Below are 19434 nucleotides of genomic sequence, written 5' to 3' on the forward strand. Positions count from 1 at the left end.
CAGGCAATATCCATTAAGCCTCATGTGCACAGATTAATATTTCATGATGTGAAACAGTTGCGAGAGTTATATCCTGGTGCCACCGTTTAACACACACAGGGAGGATATCCATGATCATTGGCACATGTTGAGATTTCTGTCTTGAAAAGTAATTTGTTAAAAAAAAAAAAGAAAAATTAAAAGAAAGCAGAACACTCTGCAAACACTCGGTGCTCGTGGGAGAAATTTGCTACTGACAGTTACGATGGATGCAAAGCACAGAAGTCGAGCTACACCATTAATTAGTTGCTTATTAGCATGCATATTAGTTATATATTGGCTCTTTATCTGCCATTTTAAAACACTTATTAATGCCTTACTCTACGTGACCATATTCTACAACTATCAATAACCTCCTGATTACTGCTTACTGAGTAATTAATGCACTACAGCTTCCTTACCTACTATCTTAATATGCTTGTCACACTTTTTGGGCCTTATATGGTGGAAGTGCCACAAGAATAGTCATTTTATTAAATACGGTCCATTCTTATGTAATAAAACACACAAGTCTTAATAGTGTCAAAATAATAAATTGAGCCTTTTAAAATCAGATTATGCTCCCTATTGTAAGCTGAGGTATTGTTCATAACTTATACACAAGTAGTTTGACACTTCTTCACCCACACAGGTTTCCTATTTTAAAATGGCCTCCTCTTCACACATAATAAATCCATTATATCACACAACTACTGCGATTAGCGCACCCTGTTTTCTTAAGTGATGCGCAGTACACTTTTAATAGATATGTTTGAAAATCTCTTTAGTGGTGCATAATAAAGGGGATATTAATTGAAGTAGTTTTGTGCTATAATGGATTTACTAAGTGTGAAGAGGAGGCGACTTAAGAATAGGGAACATGAGCAGTACCTCATTTTAGAATGGGGAACATAATTTGAGTTAAAAAGACTTCATTTAGAGTTGTTTGGACACTTAAGCGCTTGTAGTTTTGTGTTTCGTAACATGAGAATAGACCACATTTGAGTCCAGTGTGTAGGAATTAGGGAGATGTATTGGCATAAATGGAATATGATGTAATAAGTGTGTTTTCTTTAGTGTATAATTACCTGAAAATAAGATTTTTTGTGTTTTCGTTACCTTAGAATGAGCTGTTAATATCTACATAGGAAGCAGGTCCTCGTCCATGGAGATCGCCATGTTGCACTGCCATGTTTCTACAGTAGGCCAGAATGGACAAACACTGGCTTTAGTAGGGCCATTTGTGTTTGAAAGGTTTTTGTGTCGGCGATTGCAGTTAGCAGCCCTCCTGGAGGGTTGGAAAAACACAGATTTTTTAACATGAAACTCTGGTTTAAATCACTGGATCCATTTATTTTGAAGAAAAAAGACCTCTGCGGATAATTTAGCTTGGTAAAAACCTCCTTAACGTCTGGATCTTAACTTATCAGAGAAAAAAGGTAAACACAGATTAGCAAGTGCTGGATTAGTGGCTTGTCTGTGATGAGCCAAACAGTGTAGGTAAAACACTGGTTTGTAACATGAAATTACTTTATTTAGTGTCTTTTACTGGTTCTAATCACCTAGGTTTTTTTTTTTTTGTTTTGGTGGTGAAAAGCCCTCCGCAGATAATTTGGCTCCCGATAAAAACCTCCTGAAGCATTAAGACTGAAGGAATTCTAACTGGGAGAAGTTTCAGCTGGTTGCAATCTGCAATCCTCACTGCTAGATGCCACTAAATCCCTCTTAATCTTACATACTGTTCATGTAAGGCAAATGACTATTCTAGTGGTACTACCATCTTTTAAACTTCCTTACTTCCTATCAATAAGCAGTAATTCGGAGGAAAATAAGGGAAATCTCCTAGTTAATGGCCTAATAGTTGTAGAATACGGTTGTGCAGAACAAGGCATTAATAAGTGCCTTATAATGACTAATAAAAACACAGTGTGTACCTTCATATACTGTAAAGTGATACCAAAAAAAAATAAAAAATAAATAAATAAATAAATAAATAAAAAAATCTATCTCCACTCTTCAGTTTCTTCAGTTAGCAAAGTCATGCCATTCTGGTCAAATTCTATTCCACCAATCTCTGATACTTCTTATCAATTGCAGTTGTAGAACAATTTCCTGACCACATTGGACTCCGAAATTAATTATCCTACTTGATAAATGCCTTGCCCTACAAATCCTCACTAGAAGCAGCTCCCATCTTATCTTCTAAACGGCACAACGGTGTAATGGGGTTGAGTCGGTGTTTCAAACATAACCAGATTGAAAGTAGAACTTGAACGCTCCTCTCTAAAAGATCCCTTGAAGGCAGCCTGGACCTCCCAAAATGATCAAAAATTACCTGCATCGCCTTAAAGGCTGAAGGAATTAAACTACATTAGCCTCTTCTGCCGTGCCCATTCCCCGTGGAGCCGGGGGAATATTCTCCTAACTGAACTGAGGGCCTTTCTTTGTAATGGACTATAACAAAGAGTTATGGATATGAGATGTCACAGGGATAAGACTTGCCATTAAACTGTGCAGTAGCCTATGTCAGGCCTCTTCCTCTCCAAAGCTACAAAGGGACAGCGCAAGACAAAGATGTAAGGAGCATTATCCGTCTGAAATGCTTTCACTTTGTTCCCTTCTCTCTCAAAGGTTGCCCCAGAGCAATTAAGGTATTGGGGGAATTTGTGGGGTACATAAAACTTGAGCAGCGTGATATAGTAAACAGGCACTTTACCTCAGCCTTATTGGCCGGTGTTAAAGTGAGCTAGTGGCTGTAATCTAAAGGCCTGCTCTGCCCTCTCCGTGGTGTTACAAAAAAAACCCCTAAGAGGCTGTAAATGAAAAACATTATTTTAACCACTTAAGAAGAATTGCATAGTTAACTCAGTATATTACTGGGAACTTGCAGTATTCTCAAGTACTGCTTATTTCATTCACTAGCAATGCATGTTCTTGTATTGGCAACACATCCAGAAAGCTCTTGCTGTTTTACTAGCAGGGTTATAAATTGATTCACATTACATGATGAAGCAATACATATCATTTAGCGTAACAATCTTAAACACAGCAGTTCAATCTAAAGGTAATATTCCTGAGAGCTATTTCCTATATCCATTTTACAATTGCTGGCAGTGGTCAGCGGTGAAATTAAATTAGGGTAAGCACTTTATCGTTAACCTCGTAGCTCCCTGCGTAAGTGCACAGCAACCCTGTTATAAGGCTATCTTGTTATACATGCCTGGGATATGAGCTGATATAGGTATCACCACAACGTGATTTCATTAACTAATCAGATCCTGCCTTGTTCTTAGTTGATTTGTTCTCCCCTGCTCCACATCCTTGAAAACATTATCCCTGGAAGATTAGAAGGAATTATGGGTATTTTAGTTGAGCCAGTGGGATGGATTAGTGTTGTGCCACTGCTGTAATAGCATTGGTAGCAGCCCCATTTCGATATGGAGGGAAGTAAATGCTAACGAGCCAGGAACAGGGGAATAGGTTTGTGAGAGATGCTGCAATAATGTCAAAGCCTAACATCTTGTATGCAGCTCACCCACTTCAGGGCAAGGCTGTAACGTTAAGTCTCAAATGGGAAATCTCGCCTTTATGGGCGCGATTGATATTGCACATTGCAGTATGGATGCATTTTCCTTTCAATACTAGAGAGGATGATAAATCTGCAAGCTGGGTCCCACATTTAGCAGGCGTTGCAACACATAATCTTGATGCTGATTCTGCTACTCCCCCTCAAATAAAACATCTCTCTTCTGTAACCCAAACGTCTCCGCCTGGCATCTATATATTAACAATCACATCGCACCTTTAGTTTCTCCGACATACTGTCGGACGGGGGGAGGTGAGACATGACTAAACCTGCTGCACTCCCACTGTGGTTTGGGCGTGGAAAAGCTGCTGAGCCAGTTGAACAATTAATCCCATATCAAATGAGAAATCTGGACCCCCACTACGTCACCGCATGTGACCGCAGGTGTGTTTTGCCTCCTGCTGGTGCATTCCTGCACAAAATAAAGATGTAATCAAACAGAAAGTGAACATGAATCATTGAGTGATCTCTGTAGGCCGCACTGTGTTTAATATAGTGAGAGAGCGCACCTGAAAAGCTAACAATTTCTCAAAAAAATAAAAGAAAAAGAGAAAGTTTGGTACTTTTCCTGACAGCGCAACAACTAAAAGTGCAATAGCACATCAGGGCATTTTGGCTCCTTCCAATTTAATCTCGTCGGATGTTTCAAGCTTGTGAGAACTGCAAGAGTGCAAATACCATCAAATGGTGACATTTCAGAAAATGAAGACGTACAAGTATACGGTATATTTCCTGTAATTGGCTGTTTGTGCAGGTGACTGTGCATTTGAAACATATGTCCAATTCCCTCCTAGCAGTGGAAAACGATATGAAGGCCATGTTGTTTGAAGCTGCGTTCTACCATAACTGCATATCTCCCTGATTGCTGCCATGTGAGATGAAACAGTATGAATCCTGATCAATCACCGACTTTATATCCTGCTGCTGCCATGACCGGCATTGTTACTTCAGGGGAAGAATTGGTTTTTCTTGTCTGATTAACATTTGTTTTTCCTTTTTCTTCTCCTCTCCAGCTCACAGAGGTATTGCATTGATCTGCACTTAACCTGATTTCTAATAAAACAAGGTGTCCAGCTAGTTCCCCCGGTGTCACCGCCACTATCACACGAGAATGTATGTTGTCCAACGGCTAGCCATTGATCAGTCCTTTTGGGGATTTCACCTGCTTCTTCCCCGTCTCGATGGTAGCCTGGATCATCGTCTGCCTTGTGCTCTAATGACCCTCCAGGCCTTACATGCTGCTAATGAGCTGATGGATCAGTGCATCGATCCAAGTGCCGCAGTCCAGGAACGGCCAATTACCTCAAGTAAACAGTGCAGAAACCTGCTCTGAGCACAGCCAGGAGAGAAAAGGACAATGGAATTGAGGGAAGAAATGTAGATAGCAGGGGGAAAGTGGTGGAGTGCAGAACGTGTTATGCAATTCAAATTGTATTGTGTCACACTGTGGTTCTGTTCTTCGCTGTTTGTCACCATGAATATAAAGTAGGGAAAAATAAAATAACAAGTCGATGAAATACGATTCTGCAAGTAAAGCAGACAAACTAAACAATCGTGGCCCTGCACACAATGCGATTACTGCTCTGCACAAAGAAACCGGGTACCTGTGGCTCTCTCTCAAGGCTTCCTTCCCCTTCCTCCAAGAAATCACACCCCGAGGAGACATCCTGGGCTTGCATTCGATCAGAACGTCGCCACCCTGTCGGGCCAGAGTTTGGGCCTTCAACAAGTTCTGGGAGAAGTCTGGAGCGATGGCTGATAGGAAGAGTGGAAAGAGAGGGTTGTAAGTATTGTTAGGGAGACAGGAGAAGAAGAAAAAAACACAGCTGAGGTTTAATTTACTGTCAGAGGGGACAGAGGAGCGAAGGGAGGTAGAGCTATTGAGGAAATGAGAGTAGAGAAGCATCCTAAAAACATGCAGGTCACTCCATCCATTAGGTAGGTCAGCTCTCACATCCTTTTCCGTCTACACACATACACATTTGTTTGCACACATAGAGAGATGCACACATCACTGCAGGAGAACAGACACGGTACATCATTTTTAAGAAGGCATTTTATTTGAAAGTAGGTAGGGCTCTTTTTTTTTTTTTTTTTTTTTTTTTTTTAATTCCATGAATTTTCCTTAGGAGGACATTATGCATTAAGAATTAAGCCGTGGGGCTCCGAAGCAAAAATGAGAGAATGTAAAACGAGAGGGAGGCTTTGTTGCCGCTCCTTTAGGCCTTAATTACTAAGGCGCCGTCGTCTGGAGCTGTTTTGTATGCGCACCGACTCAGCAGAAAGCTCTTCAAAGTGAACACACAGCCTGGCGCCACTGACATGGCTGAGCACCTGCCAACGCGTGCGGGCGCACGTGCGCACACACTGTGAGACACATGTATTCATACACACATCGCATCTCACAATTATTTCTTGACACAGAGTGTGAAGTGCCAGCGTTTCCTCTAACAACACAAACGACATTTGTCATACTTGTTTTCTCATAACACATGGATGGAATTTATATGAACTCATATCTAAAACTAGAGTTGGAGGATTTATGGCTCCAATTAAATCTGTTTATTCCCATGTATAAATGTAGCAAGGTACTACAGATCCTCTAGTCTGTAGGAGGGGCATTTAAACAGAATAAGACATTTTCACCACATATTGTTTGGTATATTACTTTCATTACTATATGACAAACAGATAAACACCCTGATATCATAAAAGCGGCATTTAAAAGGATGGAAATTGGAATACTTTATCAATACCACTGATTTAGGGATTAGTTGACAGAAAAACAATTTTCATAATCACCCAATATTCACTGGAGAATTGCTGTCTTTCTTTGTTTTACAAATTGTATGTTTTTGGATTTAGGACGTCTGCTCAAGATGTCACCCTCAACTCTGAGAGATTGTAATTTTTCACAATTTTCTGATATCTTCAGACAAAATTAATAATCATTCAGATTATTAGCTGCAGCCCTGAATATAGGGTCCATATTTTTGTCAGGTGTGGCTAACAAGGTGGGAGAGATGTCTCCTTTATCTGCAGTAACTGTTTGTAAAACTACATGTTACTATTAAAAATGAGGGCTTATCATGTATATACTGTTGCAAGATTTTTCTTGATAAAGAGATGCAGAATAGTGTCAAAAATTATCGATTGATCAATACATATTGGTTCTGATTATTGAAACACTTCCAGAGTATTGGTATGCCAATACCAGCTGTGCTTTCTTGCTCTCTGTTATTGTTAATGTTTACTACAATCATTCTGCTGTTCTCTGCTACTAGGGCTGCCCCCTAATAGTTGACCAAATGTTAGTCGACCAATAATGTCATTAGTTGCAGAAAAAAACAAAAACGTGAAACTCTCCTAGGAGCTGTACCTCAAAATAAATCAAAACCTATATGACTGGACCATGTGGGAATTTAGTTTGAAAGGACACAGGAAGTGGCCATGCTCCACAGTCAGACAGGAGTCAGGTTAATTTCCAGGGCTGGTACCTGCGGTTATTCCACAGGCTAGTTAATAACAGGAAATCCAAAGTGTGGGATCATTTTGAGAAGGTGAAGGACGAACCCAAGGTGATATGTAAACTCATCTTCATTGGTCGACTACAAACATGACATATCATCTGAAACATGGAAGTAGCTACATGCCCATTAGCCACTTAGCACAATCATTACTGCTTTGCCGACAGCGTCATTAACAGGCGGCTCGCTCAGTGTGTGACGTGCACTTGTAGATAAAATATAGGCCTATATTAATGAAGGGTCATTAGTGCGGTTTTGTATTTCTCTGTAATGTAGCTCAGTGTTAACAATGTTACTGATTCTTTCTCACACCTTCAACTCAAACCATTGTGTTGTCCCGCTGTTGGGATCCTTTGTGTCTAAGTCTAAAAGAGTTTGTGACGTACAGGCTTTTCACCTCTACACTTAACGATCTGTTTTAAACCCACACACCTACAGCGCAGTCATTTAAGCTCCAACTCCTGCAGCTCCAACCTTGCCTGCATACATGCAGTTACTTTGTGTCGAGCTGCCAATCAGAGTTATGTATGTTTCTCAACACAACCACCTAAAGCCGCTGTGTCAGGAAGTAAAGGGGCTTTGACAGACTCCTAATACTTGCCATTGTGTCAAACTGCCACAGCAAAGTGCTGTGAGTGCTTATACCAGGATATGAAACAGTTTTATTTATTTATTACGTGGTTATATAAGTAGTGAAGTTTGCACCTCATTTTCAAAACAGTAAAGCACGTACATAGAAGCTAATGTCTACATGATGTGAGGGACATACCGTATAGAACTCTTCTTGCCCTGTTGGATATAGCATCGTGGCCTTTCATGTAACCTGTACCTGTTTGTCTGCTTAGCTGTTTGACAATTCTTAAGCCTGAGAGACTTTAACATAATTGCACCTCCTTTAACTGTAACCCTATATGCTGCAGGCTGACATTCAGCTTTCATAATGGCATTGCTTCTACAGTTAGTAGCTGTAAAGGAAATGCATTTTTCTCCACAACAAGGCAGAGACACTTGAGATTAGTGTTGCACGGTATACCAGTACTAAAATAGTACCGCGGTACTAGAGTATTCCAAACGGTATTATACTGCAGTGGGAAAATACCGGTACTTTGAACTTGATTCAGTTCATTAATTTAGTTAATTTATTTTACTCATTTATGCACACAAACGCCTTTCTTGTTCCTATTGGAGCACAGATTGCGCAAGTGGTGTGTATGACAACACCTGTATCAACATTCGCAGCTGGCCCAAGAGAAAGTCTGCCTCGCAAAGGGAGACAACACGAGACAACACCAACTTAGTGAAACATTTGAGCAACCAAAGTACCGAGGTACTTACTGAACCATGATTTTTTTGGTACCATTACACTCCTACTATTTATTGTTCTAAAGGTTTGTATCCAAAAGGACTTTTCCTTAGGAAAAGTACCGAAGAGTATCGAAAAGTATCGAAATTCATATTGGTATTGGTACCGAAACAAAGATTTTGGTATCGTGACAACACTACTTGAGATATAAGAACCTCACTGGAGCTGGAGGTTTCTTGGTGCCATTCTGGAAACATGTACCGTGACAACAAAAAGTGTGAAATGGAAATTTAACTTGATGTTATCTTAAATCTGTGAAGTAAAGTCAAATTAAGTTCAAGTAAAACTGAATACTGATTGCAAGAAACAATGAGTAAATGAGCTTGGTTCCCTTCTGTCACAGTGAATACGGCCAGCTGACTTTAAAGTAATCAAAAATAATCAAAATCAGAATCAGAACATGGTTCATTGCCAAGCAGATTTTCACATAAATGGAGTTTTCTGTGGTGTGCTGAGAGGTGTGCCACGAAGAAAGATCAATGGCTTAGCAAAAGTTTTCCATCCTATGAAGGTGGCTCTCCTTTAACCTGGCTATATTGCCATGGTAACTTATGCAGCAAACCTAACCTGGTCGGGTCAATGTGTTCTGAGTTTCAGCTTGAAATCAGCTAAAAGGCACCTTTCACCGCTGCTTTGAGTAGCATCAATCTATAGTCAATGTCAGTTTATGAACGATACAGATTGTCAGCTGAGGGGAAATGTTATAAATGCACTTTATCAAACTTGTGGAGCCGTAACCATGACAACAGAATGACAGTCATTGTTCATCTATGGCCATAACGTTACATACATGCCCCTGAATGAAGCCATGAAATTAAAGTAGTATTTTTTTTAAATTTTTTTATTTATTTATTTTTTTTTACAGGGGAACCTACGGTACATCAGTGTTGCTCAAAATGATTTCATTTTATTCACAAGGTTGTTTTTGCTCTCACTGTTCTCTGGTCCATTTGCCCTCGCTGGCTCTAAAAGAACCTTTTGTTAAATTACAGGTAGCAAACAGCTCACTATATTATTAATCAGGATGACGTTTATATGCATATGCAATGTGACATAATTCCTTCAAACCACTGTAACGTTACCACTTTGCAATCATTTTTATGCTTGCTCCTGATTTGATGAAGTCCTTTATACACTGCTGGTATATTACAGCTAATAGGACAGCAATTGGAAAATTGATTAGTCTGTTATTTATCACAGTTAATAGCCTATTCACTCAGTAGAATTCATTTTACCTTGATTTACCCCAAAACTCAAGTGATTTTCATCAAGTTTAAAGGTGAAGAGTTTAAAGAGCTGCAGAATGTGAAGCTGTCACATTGGAAACAAACAGAGGGATAAAATAAATCCAGTATATTCACCTATGCGTTCACACAATTAGAAATATTCATGTAAGCACCCCTGTTGCTTTTTACTGTAATGCTTTTTAATGTTCTTCAAAGGTGGAAGTAGGCTGCACAGATCGATCGATTTCAGGTGTCAAATGACACATGAATGCATCATGTGACTTGTTTTAAGTGAGCATACGAAGAGTCTTAAGCAGAAATCCTGGGTTAAAAGAGCAAGTTGATAACCACCTTCCTGTTGCCCCGTCATCTCTGATTGAAGCTTCAGGGTTTGTGAAGCCAGCTCAGACAAAGAGAGCCTGGCTCTGTTGAAGTGGCTGCATGGTACAGCCCACCAGTGCATAACATAAGCATAGTAAGAGAAAACAACCAAATGAATTCCACCATAACGATGCATTTGAAAATTAGAAAAGAAAATGTAAGATTAAATGTTACATACACAACACTGAACTCAGCCGTGCAAGGGGAAAGACAATCAGGAGAATTTCTTTACTGGAATAATATAACATTAAACTAACAAAGAAAAGTGGTGCTCTCGTCCCCTGCTGTTCTCAGAGCACACAACTGCTCATCCCCCAGCAAACTTGATTATGAGAGCAGAACCAGGGTGCACTCTGGGGCAAACTACTGGCAAAAGAACTGTAGACACGAATGCCTTTTGCCTCAGTCTGCTCAACACAGAGGCGAGAACAGAAACAAACTTCATCTTTCAAGTGTTCAGTTTAAATCTTTGGAGAAGCGGGTGAATGAGTTTATCGTTCAGATGAACTGAACAGCCTTTGTTTTTGGGGGAAAAAAAATGGGGGGGGGGGGGACGACACAAGTTTTTGTAAAATTATCCTGGTAATTCAGCGAGCAAAACTGAAATGTTCTGCCAACATGACTGTGGGTGTGTGTCTGAACTTACCAATGACTCGCAGCTCAGCGTTGGTGAAGATTCGGCCATGCTTGTTCTCTGCCACGCACTGGTACATGCCGATGTCAGCTAGATTCAGGCTACTGATCGTCAGCACTCCATTATTCGCCTGAACCCTGTCGTGCTAAAGACACACACACACACACACACACACACACACACACACACACACACACACACACAGATACACACCTTGAGCACCACATGATTCAAATTGGAATATGCTGTGCTAACCTGACAACAAACACTAAACAGGTTTAGACAAGGTGAGCAGTCAGCAAGAGGCTTGAGTTCTTGCCTCTGGTGGAAAAATGTGCCCCAGTACAGTGAAAGATTCACATCCAATCAGGACCTTCTGTGTGCTGGGACTGTTGTAAGTAGGCATAGGACAAACACACAAATGTTTCATCAAACGATTATCCAAGCCAAAATAACTGCGATCCACAATACCATCCCGTTAATCATTGGAATATACATAAAACTAAAATGACACTAACACATACTGAAATCACATTACCTTACATTTTGTTTAAAACAAATATTTTTATTGCATCACAGATACAACACACACCTATTTTTGGTAAATATCTTTTTAGATAAAACAAACAATCTTAAAGGTACCATAAAACTTCAATTAAATTATTTTTTTTAGTTTTACAGTATACTATAGTGTGCAAGATTGTTGGATACGGGTTTGTAAACTCTACTAAATTCTAAAGCTCGCCAGTGAAACTGCAGATTCACTCTTATTTGGCATTTCACCTTGCTGTATTTGCAGTTTTTTTCGGGGCTGTATTTCTTGGATACCTGCTGCTAACAGTTTGGCACCTGGTCACTACGCCCAACCTTTTCTTAGCGCTGTTGGGGTCCACGCCCATAAATGTCCAAAACACAGAAAATAATAAAATATAGGCAGAGGGTCTCTGCAGGTTACTACACCACCACATACTTGTACTGGGTCATAACTGAGGATTGAGAGGGATTACTTGTGTATAATCTATACACTGTTTTTTCCTGGATAATCCTGAATAGTATATTGTAAAAATAAGGCTTTAACTATTTGATTTCAATGACTTTTGATGATTTTTTTTTTTTCATTTTGTGTCATGCACATAAACACGTGCTCAACCCAAAATACTCTGCCTTCTATCCCAGGTCTGGCAAAGAAATTCAGCCACAACAAAGGTTCCCCTTGTGAAACAAAATAATGGAGATCATTTTACTGAAACGTACATCCCTTACATATCTATATACAGGACGGTAAAACAGGAAATGAACCTCATTCTCAACTTCACCTAAATTACACAGTAAACAAATTCTGTCCTGCACTGGAGTGGTGTTGAACCCTCCAGTCTCTAAGGCTAATGGTAACGTTCCTGAGCGCCACCTTTGTCTTTTGTTTAGCTTGTACTTCATGTAGGGTTCCACAATGTAGCTGTTTTTTATGAGACAATAAGTTCATAGTTTTGGTTTATAACACATGTCAGCAGGCCATTTTCCTATAAACATGAAAAACATTTTACTCCTGGCAGCAGTATCTCAGTCCATAGGGACTTGGGGGTTAGGAACTGGAGGATGATGGTTCAAGTCCTCATCCAGACAAATATGAAGCATGGACTGGTAGCTGGAGAGGTGCCAGTTTGCCTCCTGGGCACTGCCAAAGTGCCTTGAGCAAGGCACCCAACCTCCAGCTGCTCAGGGCGCCTGTCCATGGGCAGCCCCCTCACTGGGCCATCTCTTTATTTAATGCATGTATCGGTCCTGTTTGTGCATGTGTGCATTCTGGGCCTGTGTGTGTATATGACAACACAGTAAAAAAATGAATTTCCCCATGGGGATTATTAAATTATATCTTCTTCTTGTTGAATATCACAAATTGATCTGTTCTGGAAAATAAATGACAAGTTGTTCAAATGCAATAAGAATTTCATGTCATTAGAAATTTGAGAAAGAGAAAAATAAATCTCATCCCCTATATATTGGAGCGAACATGGAGCAACAGTAGCTGTCATTTGAAGTCATGTTCCAGTATTCACCATCTTTTTTTTTTTATCTATCTGGTCTCCACTAACTCCTGAGAAAGATATTTCCAGCAGCAGCTGACTGTATCTGTCTGCTGCTGCTGAGGAGATGGTGTACAGTGGATGATATTCTCTGTAGTTCTGTCACTGCAGTGCCCCTTTTCACCTTACATGCAGCCACTGGATCCACTATTAATAAAAAATATTGATTAGTGAAGCTGAGACAGAAGTTTAATCAGCTTCTACTGAGACCAGTGGATAAAATCCTCAGAGCTTCCATCCAGGCAGCATTGCTAACAGGTTACAGTAACTGGCCTCAGATACACATGAGCCATCCCGGCCCTTAAAATGCTCTCAGCGGATGATCCTTTAGCAAATCAGACATTAATCCCTGAAAGGACTGACACCTGTTTATATAACAATACTGTTACGTGAACAGAACACAGAGCACAGTCAGATCAAGGTTTTCTAATATACAAGAGTAATTCAATTCCAGGAGACAGTTTTCTGTTTGGTTCCTACAAATTATGTGTCAATTTAAAGCCTGGCAAATTTACACTTGTGTCAATAAAATGTACAATGTACTTTCAGAGATAGGTCGTCTTCGTTGGGGCTGTGTTGTAACTTTCTCGGTACAATAAAGTGATCCATTGTCACACTCACAGCTTTGTCCTTTTACATGTTATCATCTCTCACACTGGCTGCCAATCAGGGCTACCAACGTGCAAACGCGACAAATAGCTCCCCAGTGACGAGCTGTGTCTCAAATCGCATACTTCTGTACTTACACTTAATATTTTGAGTGCTTAAGTGCGTTCACATTGAGATGCATGAAAAAATGCAGTGCACGATGAGTACCCGGATGGTGCACTCAAAACGGTCAAGAAGTTGAGTGTGGAACTATGGACATTTCTCACCCTCATTGGTCGCCATCTTGGCTATGTAGCGGAAGGGGAGGGACCACTTTTCAAACTGGAAATGGCGGCCGAGGACTGTGCGACCGCGAACGTCGCTGCATTGTTGGCATACAGGTGTTTTTTGCACTAAGAACTACTATAATGTTGTCAGGTATAAGCCAGCAGTGTGTTTACTGGGTTAATTTAGCAGTCTGTAATGATTTGGTACCGCAAATGATAACGCAAATGCTAATGCTAGTTTGCTAACTAGCTAAATTGCGGTTGTCATTTCCAGTGAGTGCACAACGGCCGTGTTTGGTTTGAGACAACACTACCCTGTCGAAATTTGCTCACTACGCCAGTAAGTACATATTGCACATAATATACTACATGGAAGTGTAATGGCGGAAGTATGTGATTTGAGACGCAGCTAAGGTTTAAAGTTTGCCTCTTTATTAGGACATGGGTGCACACAACATAGTGATACAGCCAATTAAAAATTCGTTCATAACATTTTCTATAGGCCAAATTGAATATTGCAATAATAATGTGTGGTTATCACAAATCCCACAGCACACCTGGACTGGCAGCACAGCACACCATTTGAAAACCACTGTCTTGGTGTACTGTTGCTGTCTATGAGTCAACAAAATGGCTTAGATAAGATGTTAAGAGCTGACTGTTACAATAACATTCAAGGAGCCTATCGAGCCATGATTGAGCCCAGGCAATTGCTTGCCGTTGCTCTGAAAATAGGTTGGAGGTGTGCAAAGCTGTGCCAGAATAGATCCAGGGCGAGATGTTTTCCAAACAAGCCTGGCCTGTTTCTCTGACACATGGAGCAGGTCAGGACATCTTCATTAGGAAACACCACAACAACCTCATGCTCTCCTGCCAGTCCAGTGACAAAGAGGGTGTTAGGTGTCTTTTTGGAGCAGCATTTTGAACATGTACCTCAATTTAAACTGACCTCCATAGTGAATATAATATCCTTAAGTCAACAACCATTAAAGACAACAACAAACTTTGTGGGTGTTATTTTCGGTTTCATCACTGACCTCTCACTTTATGTAAGAAACATGTACAACTATTTCTGTAATTTCTTTTAAGGATAGCTTAAAAACACTCCAATTAGTGCCATAACAGTATCGCATACTAGGTGTTAATATGAGAGCGCTGGACTAAAACCGCTTTGAGGTGGGTAATTAGTGCTATATATGGACATTTTAAGTACCACGATGCCAACTGTGTTCATTCTGATGAATGGCCTGATCTAATTCGAGCTTTAGCCACACTTTTTCTCTCCTCAGGGGGGTTGATAATTGAAACACTGCTAATTTTCTGTGGTCTTAATAGGCCCGCAGTGACTAGATGTAACCCCCCTCTGCTTAACATAGCACTGAGACATTATCAAACGGTGGTTGAAATCAAACCTTGCAGGAATTAGTTCAGAATAAGCTGCAGCACATAGGCTATTTTATACTCCACCAAGTCTGATACAGAGTTAGGTGGCAGAGACAAAAATAAAAAATAAAAAATACTCAGCATGTGACAGTGTTTGTCTAAAAATAAACACATGCAATTTTAAAATCGCCTACGCAGAGTACAGATAGTAATTACACAGCATCAGAACAAACTTCTTCTCTTCCCACTGCTCCTCCTTTTGACCTTTACACGGATTGGCACTACTTTCTGCTTCCTTTTTATAGTTGTGTCAATTTAAGTGTGGCAGCACTCATTGTTCTTGCCCTTGATCTTTCCCATTGAGTGTAGCCAGACCTTTTAATGTCACTGACAAAGTAGTCCAGAGGGTCCTGCCGCCAGTCTGTCTGTCGTCTGGAATCATTACAGCACTGCCACTTGAAAAGACAAGGACTGTCCCTTAACATCAGTGACACTGCTGAGCATCTTCAAACAGGGCTCTCTCTGAGGCCCAGTCACACGATGGACACACGGCTGACCTGGCGCTAGAGCCGCCGCCAGAGGGGGCCCTGGGTGAGGATGGATACGGTAGTTTCCAAGTGGAACACAAGTCGTCCCTGGGTTTTTGGCAGCGCGGGACTGGATGCTTATATGTGTGTTCAAGGGGACGCGAGAACGAAAGAGGGAGGGAGTCATAGCGACTGAATAGATGATAGATGGTCCTTTTTAGGTTACACAGTGCAAGGGCCCGGGGGGGAGAAAGGGATGAAAGAGATCTGTGTAAGTGCATCAGTTGGTGCCACACTACGCCATTGTGTACCCGCTGCCCTGTTAAAGAACCCTCAGAGACTCGGTGGTGGCTCTATCACAATCTCTTTATCGCTGGAGACAAATGGTGGCATTCGTCTGCTTTATGGCTATCATTAATTATGCTTGACTCTTCTCTGATACCAGCACTGTTTCAAGTTGAGCTGTGAAAAGGCAAATCATGGGCGCTTTGTTGTATGCCGGCGATGTTACGATCCTTTCCCTGATTGCAGCAGGTGCACTAAAAGTGCGCGGTAACTCCTCAGAAGGCAGCTCTCTGACTTTGGAGGTCGAAGGGAGAAAAAAAAAAAAAATCACAAAAAAAAAAAACCACACTCATGTATGTAACTGAAAGGGGAGCTGGTGGTGGAGTGGAACAAAACACAAGTGTGAGTGGGTCCTTGTTTCACCGGGATGACATTTTGAAGTGACAGCCCTCCTCTGCGCCATTTAATTCCCTTGGAGGGGGCCCAAAATGAGGTGGAGAGAGAGGGGGAAGTGGAAGGGGAAAAAAAGCTTGAAAGAGAGCGTAAGAAAGAGAAAGAGAGTGCTAGAGATGCTGAGATAAAGAGAGAAGGAGAGTGAGAGGAGGACTGATCCATTCTAATGAGGAATAACAAATGGCCCCCTTGGCCTTCCTCTCCTTCTCCCTCCCTCTCTCTACATCGCTGACCTTTGGGTTTGGAAATTGATTTACTGTTGCCGCTGTTGACGGTGGCATTTTGAAAATGGTAACACCCCACCTCATTAATATAGCCACATGTACAGCGAATATGTTACCTTGGCCACCTGCCAAAGGAATTTTTACAATGTTATTTACAAATCAATAGTGGAGATGCACAGGTGGAGCGATAAGGGTTTCCTGTGGTTAAGGATGTGTGGCAAATAGAGGAAGTGACCTTTGTCACCCAACAGTCACAAATGACAGGAAGAGGAAGCGTTCATGACAACGATGCCCATTTATACGGATTCAAATCTGACTCGCTGCACATACAGCATTTGCAGATAACTACTTCTGTCATAATGGGAAACTATTTGGAGTGCAAAACTCTGTAATCTCTCCACTGTGTGTGCATTGTGATTCGGCTCTTTAATTAAAGTGCCCCAGATTTTGAATATTATCTCAGCTCGCAATTGAAGTTGCAGCAAAGTAAACCCACCTGCCCCCTTTAAAGACGTGTCCAACAAAACAGCAACAGACTGCGTTTGGGCTCATTACCCAATCCAAACACTGACACTATCAGTGACTGTGATTCACTGGAGCTCTTCTTTCTAGGCAGAAAGCACACTCACTCAAGCAGCACAATAACACAAAACAAGGCAAATTGCCTAAATGTGAAATGTATTTTGGATGATAAGGCATTTTTCACCCTCCCCAGAGAGAAGAGACTTAATGATAAAATTGAGAGAAGCAGATAGGACGGATTGAGCGCTAAATTGTCGAGTCCCTGGTTGATGACAGGCAGAAAATGGCATCACTTTGGCTTCTTTGCAAAACACATACAAACACCCTCCCCCAACACATACACACACACTTTTATTGCCAGATTTAGTCCCAGGCAAATACAGCCATTTCAAAGTGACATGTTCTTGCCAAGTACGAGCCTAAGAGTTGGAACCATGGCGCGCTCCTCAGCAAAATGAATCCGGCAAACAGCGCGGTAACACACAGTGCATCCTTTAAGTAGCATGCTGCTGAATCTACTGTAGTCTTATCTTTCATCTTACACATTAAATTACCTTTCTATCCATCCACTTAACTGCCTGGGGGCTGTTCTAATGAAAACAATATATTGACACTCTGCTAACAACAACAACAGGTTACCATTTAAATACAAACCTGTCAGACTGAGCCTTGCAGCATTCAGCAGTTTTAATGTGTTTGTTGTCAGAAGGATGCTGCACACCTTCATAAGACTGGGCACTGCTAAAAGTTGGAGTGCACAAGTAAATAACCGATTCTGCACATTGGTTGGATTCTTTATCGATTCCTTAACTGATTCCTGATCAGTTTTCTGTGTGGAAAAAAAATATGTGTATGTAGGATATCAGCATCAATGCAACTGGTTAAGTTTTCTTTCTCACCCTGCCATTCACACCTTGCACGCATGCTCACTATCTCTAGGTGTCATTGTCTGGGTCTGTCAATCAAGTTATCAGCTGTGTTTCGGCCTATCATCGCACTGCTCCTCATTTTAAATATAGTTCTGTCTCTGCCGTACTTCTTTGTTGCTGCCGTCGTGCACGCCCTCCACCTCCCCGTCACCACCTAGTCTTTACGGATTCATCACCCTCATCTGCCTCATCAGCCAGCAGCAGCAGCCTCAGAGTCAGCAGCCACCACTCCCTCTGGTGCCAAGTGCCAAAGACTTCACTCAAATCTTAACCAGCACAAATCATCTGTCAATCTGTACACTCATATTCCATATTAAATATTAGCTTAACTTCACTCTTCTGTCTCCCCTGATTGAAATGTTATCTTATAATAGGATATTTAACCTCTGTTATGCTGCGTTCACATAGAATTAGGCAAAAGGTAGACAGAAAACAGACAACACCTTCTGGACAGCACAAGAAAAACAAACCGCCTGACAATGATGCTGTTTTGTTTACAAATAATTGGATAAAATATGTAAAATAAAAGGTATTTGTCTAATTTTTCCAGTAATGTCCAGTCACTGTCCAGGTTGCCTGTATTTTTGCCTAGTGTGAAGTAGGTACGTAACATCTGATTGTAAATTCCGTTGCGGATGGCAAAGTTAACATATTTGACATCTGAATGGCAGTGCTGTATACCATTACTGTTGCTGGTATTCTCTGCCAGCTTCACCTAATTTCATCGTGCTTCTCTCGTCCACTAAAGTAATATAAGGTTTGCTGTCTGCCATCTCCCTGATTGCATTTGAACGCAGCATAACAGACATGGGAAGCAGTGACGCTGGTGCATTGAGTGTCAAATACATGGCATTCCTGGAAATCGCGCCTTGTTGCAGATGTTTCAGCATGTTACTGGTGTTTCCACCCTGACTTAAAATCACTATGTTACGAACATTACAAGTTGCACTGTTGTCATCTGTCCTCTAGAAATGAAGTCGGACGTCCGCCATGACTCCTCCTTGCTGCAAGTTTCCAGCAGTGTAGACACATGAGTTTAGCGTCACTGTTTTGCAATGCACAATTGTCAGAGTAATATGCTGGCAATAAAAGGAAATGATAAGCTCGGAGGCATATGAGTCCAGCGGATGGGACAATTTGGAACCAGCTCTCAACTGAAAAAGGTTCTTAATCCCCATCCCTATCAACAGCAATGAATTTATAAGCAATGTTTAATTTAAAGTAGGAGCTGCAGTTTAAACTACAATGAAGTTAGAAAGAGAGCCAGAGGCGGAGCTTTGCACAGCGATCGATTGAATTAGTCTGGAGTCTGGTTTGGAAAGACAGTAAATATTTGATCATTCTACCAAACATCTTTCATTATTTGGCGTTACAGCATGAAAGAGTGGTGGACACTCTTGACTGATTATCTGATGGG

The 19434-nt window shown here is 41.0% G+C and overlaps 1 protein-coding gene across 2 annotated transcripts in view; it reads right to left on the reverse strand.

Moving 5' to 3' along the window:
- cntn3a.1 (contactin 3a, tandem duplicate 1) overlaps positions 1-19434 on the reverse strand; it is a 108298-nt gene that overhangs the window by 29795 nt on the left and 59069 nt on the right. For both annotated transcript variants that reach the window (XM_049581070.1, XM_049581072.1), the window contains exons 10-11: positions 10748-10880; positions 5209-5359 (exon numbers count right to left, since the gene is read on the reverse strand). In XM_049581070.1, coding sequence (XP_049437027.1) covers positions 5209-5359; positions 10748-10880 — 284 coding nt within the window. The remainder of the gene's footprint in view (positions 1-5208; positions 5360-10747; positions 10881-19434) is intronic.

Source organism: Epinephelus fuscoguttatus, linkage group LG7 (genome assembly GCF_011397635.1).
Source record: "Epinephelus fuscoguttatus linkage group LG7, E.fuscoguttatus.final_Chr_v1".
Classification (NCBI taxonomy): domain Eukaryota; kingdom Metazoa; phylum Chordata; class Actinopteri; order Perciformes; family Serranidae; genus Epinephelus; species Epinephelus fuscoguttatus.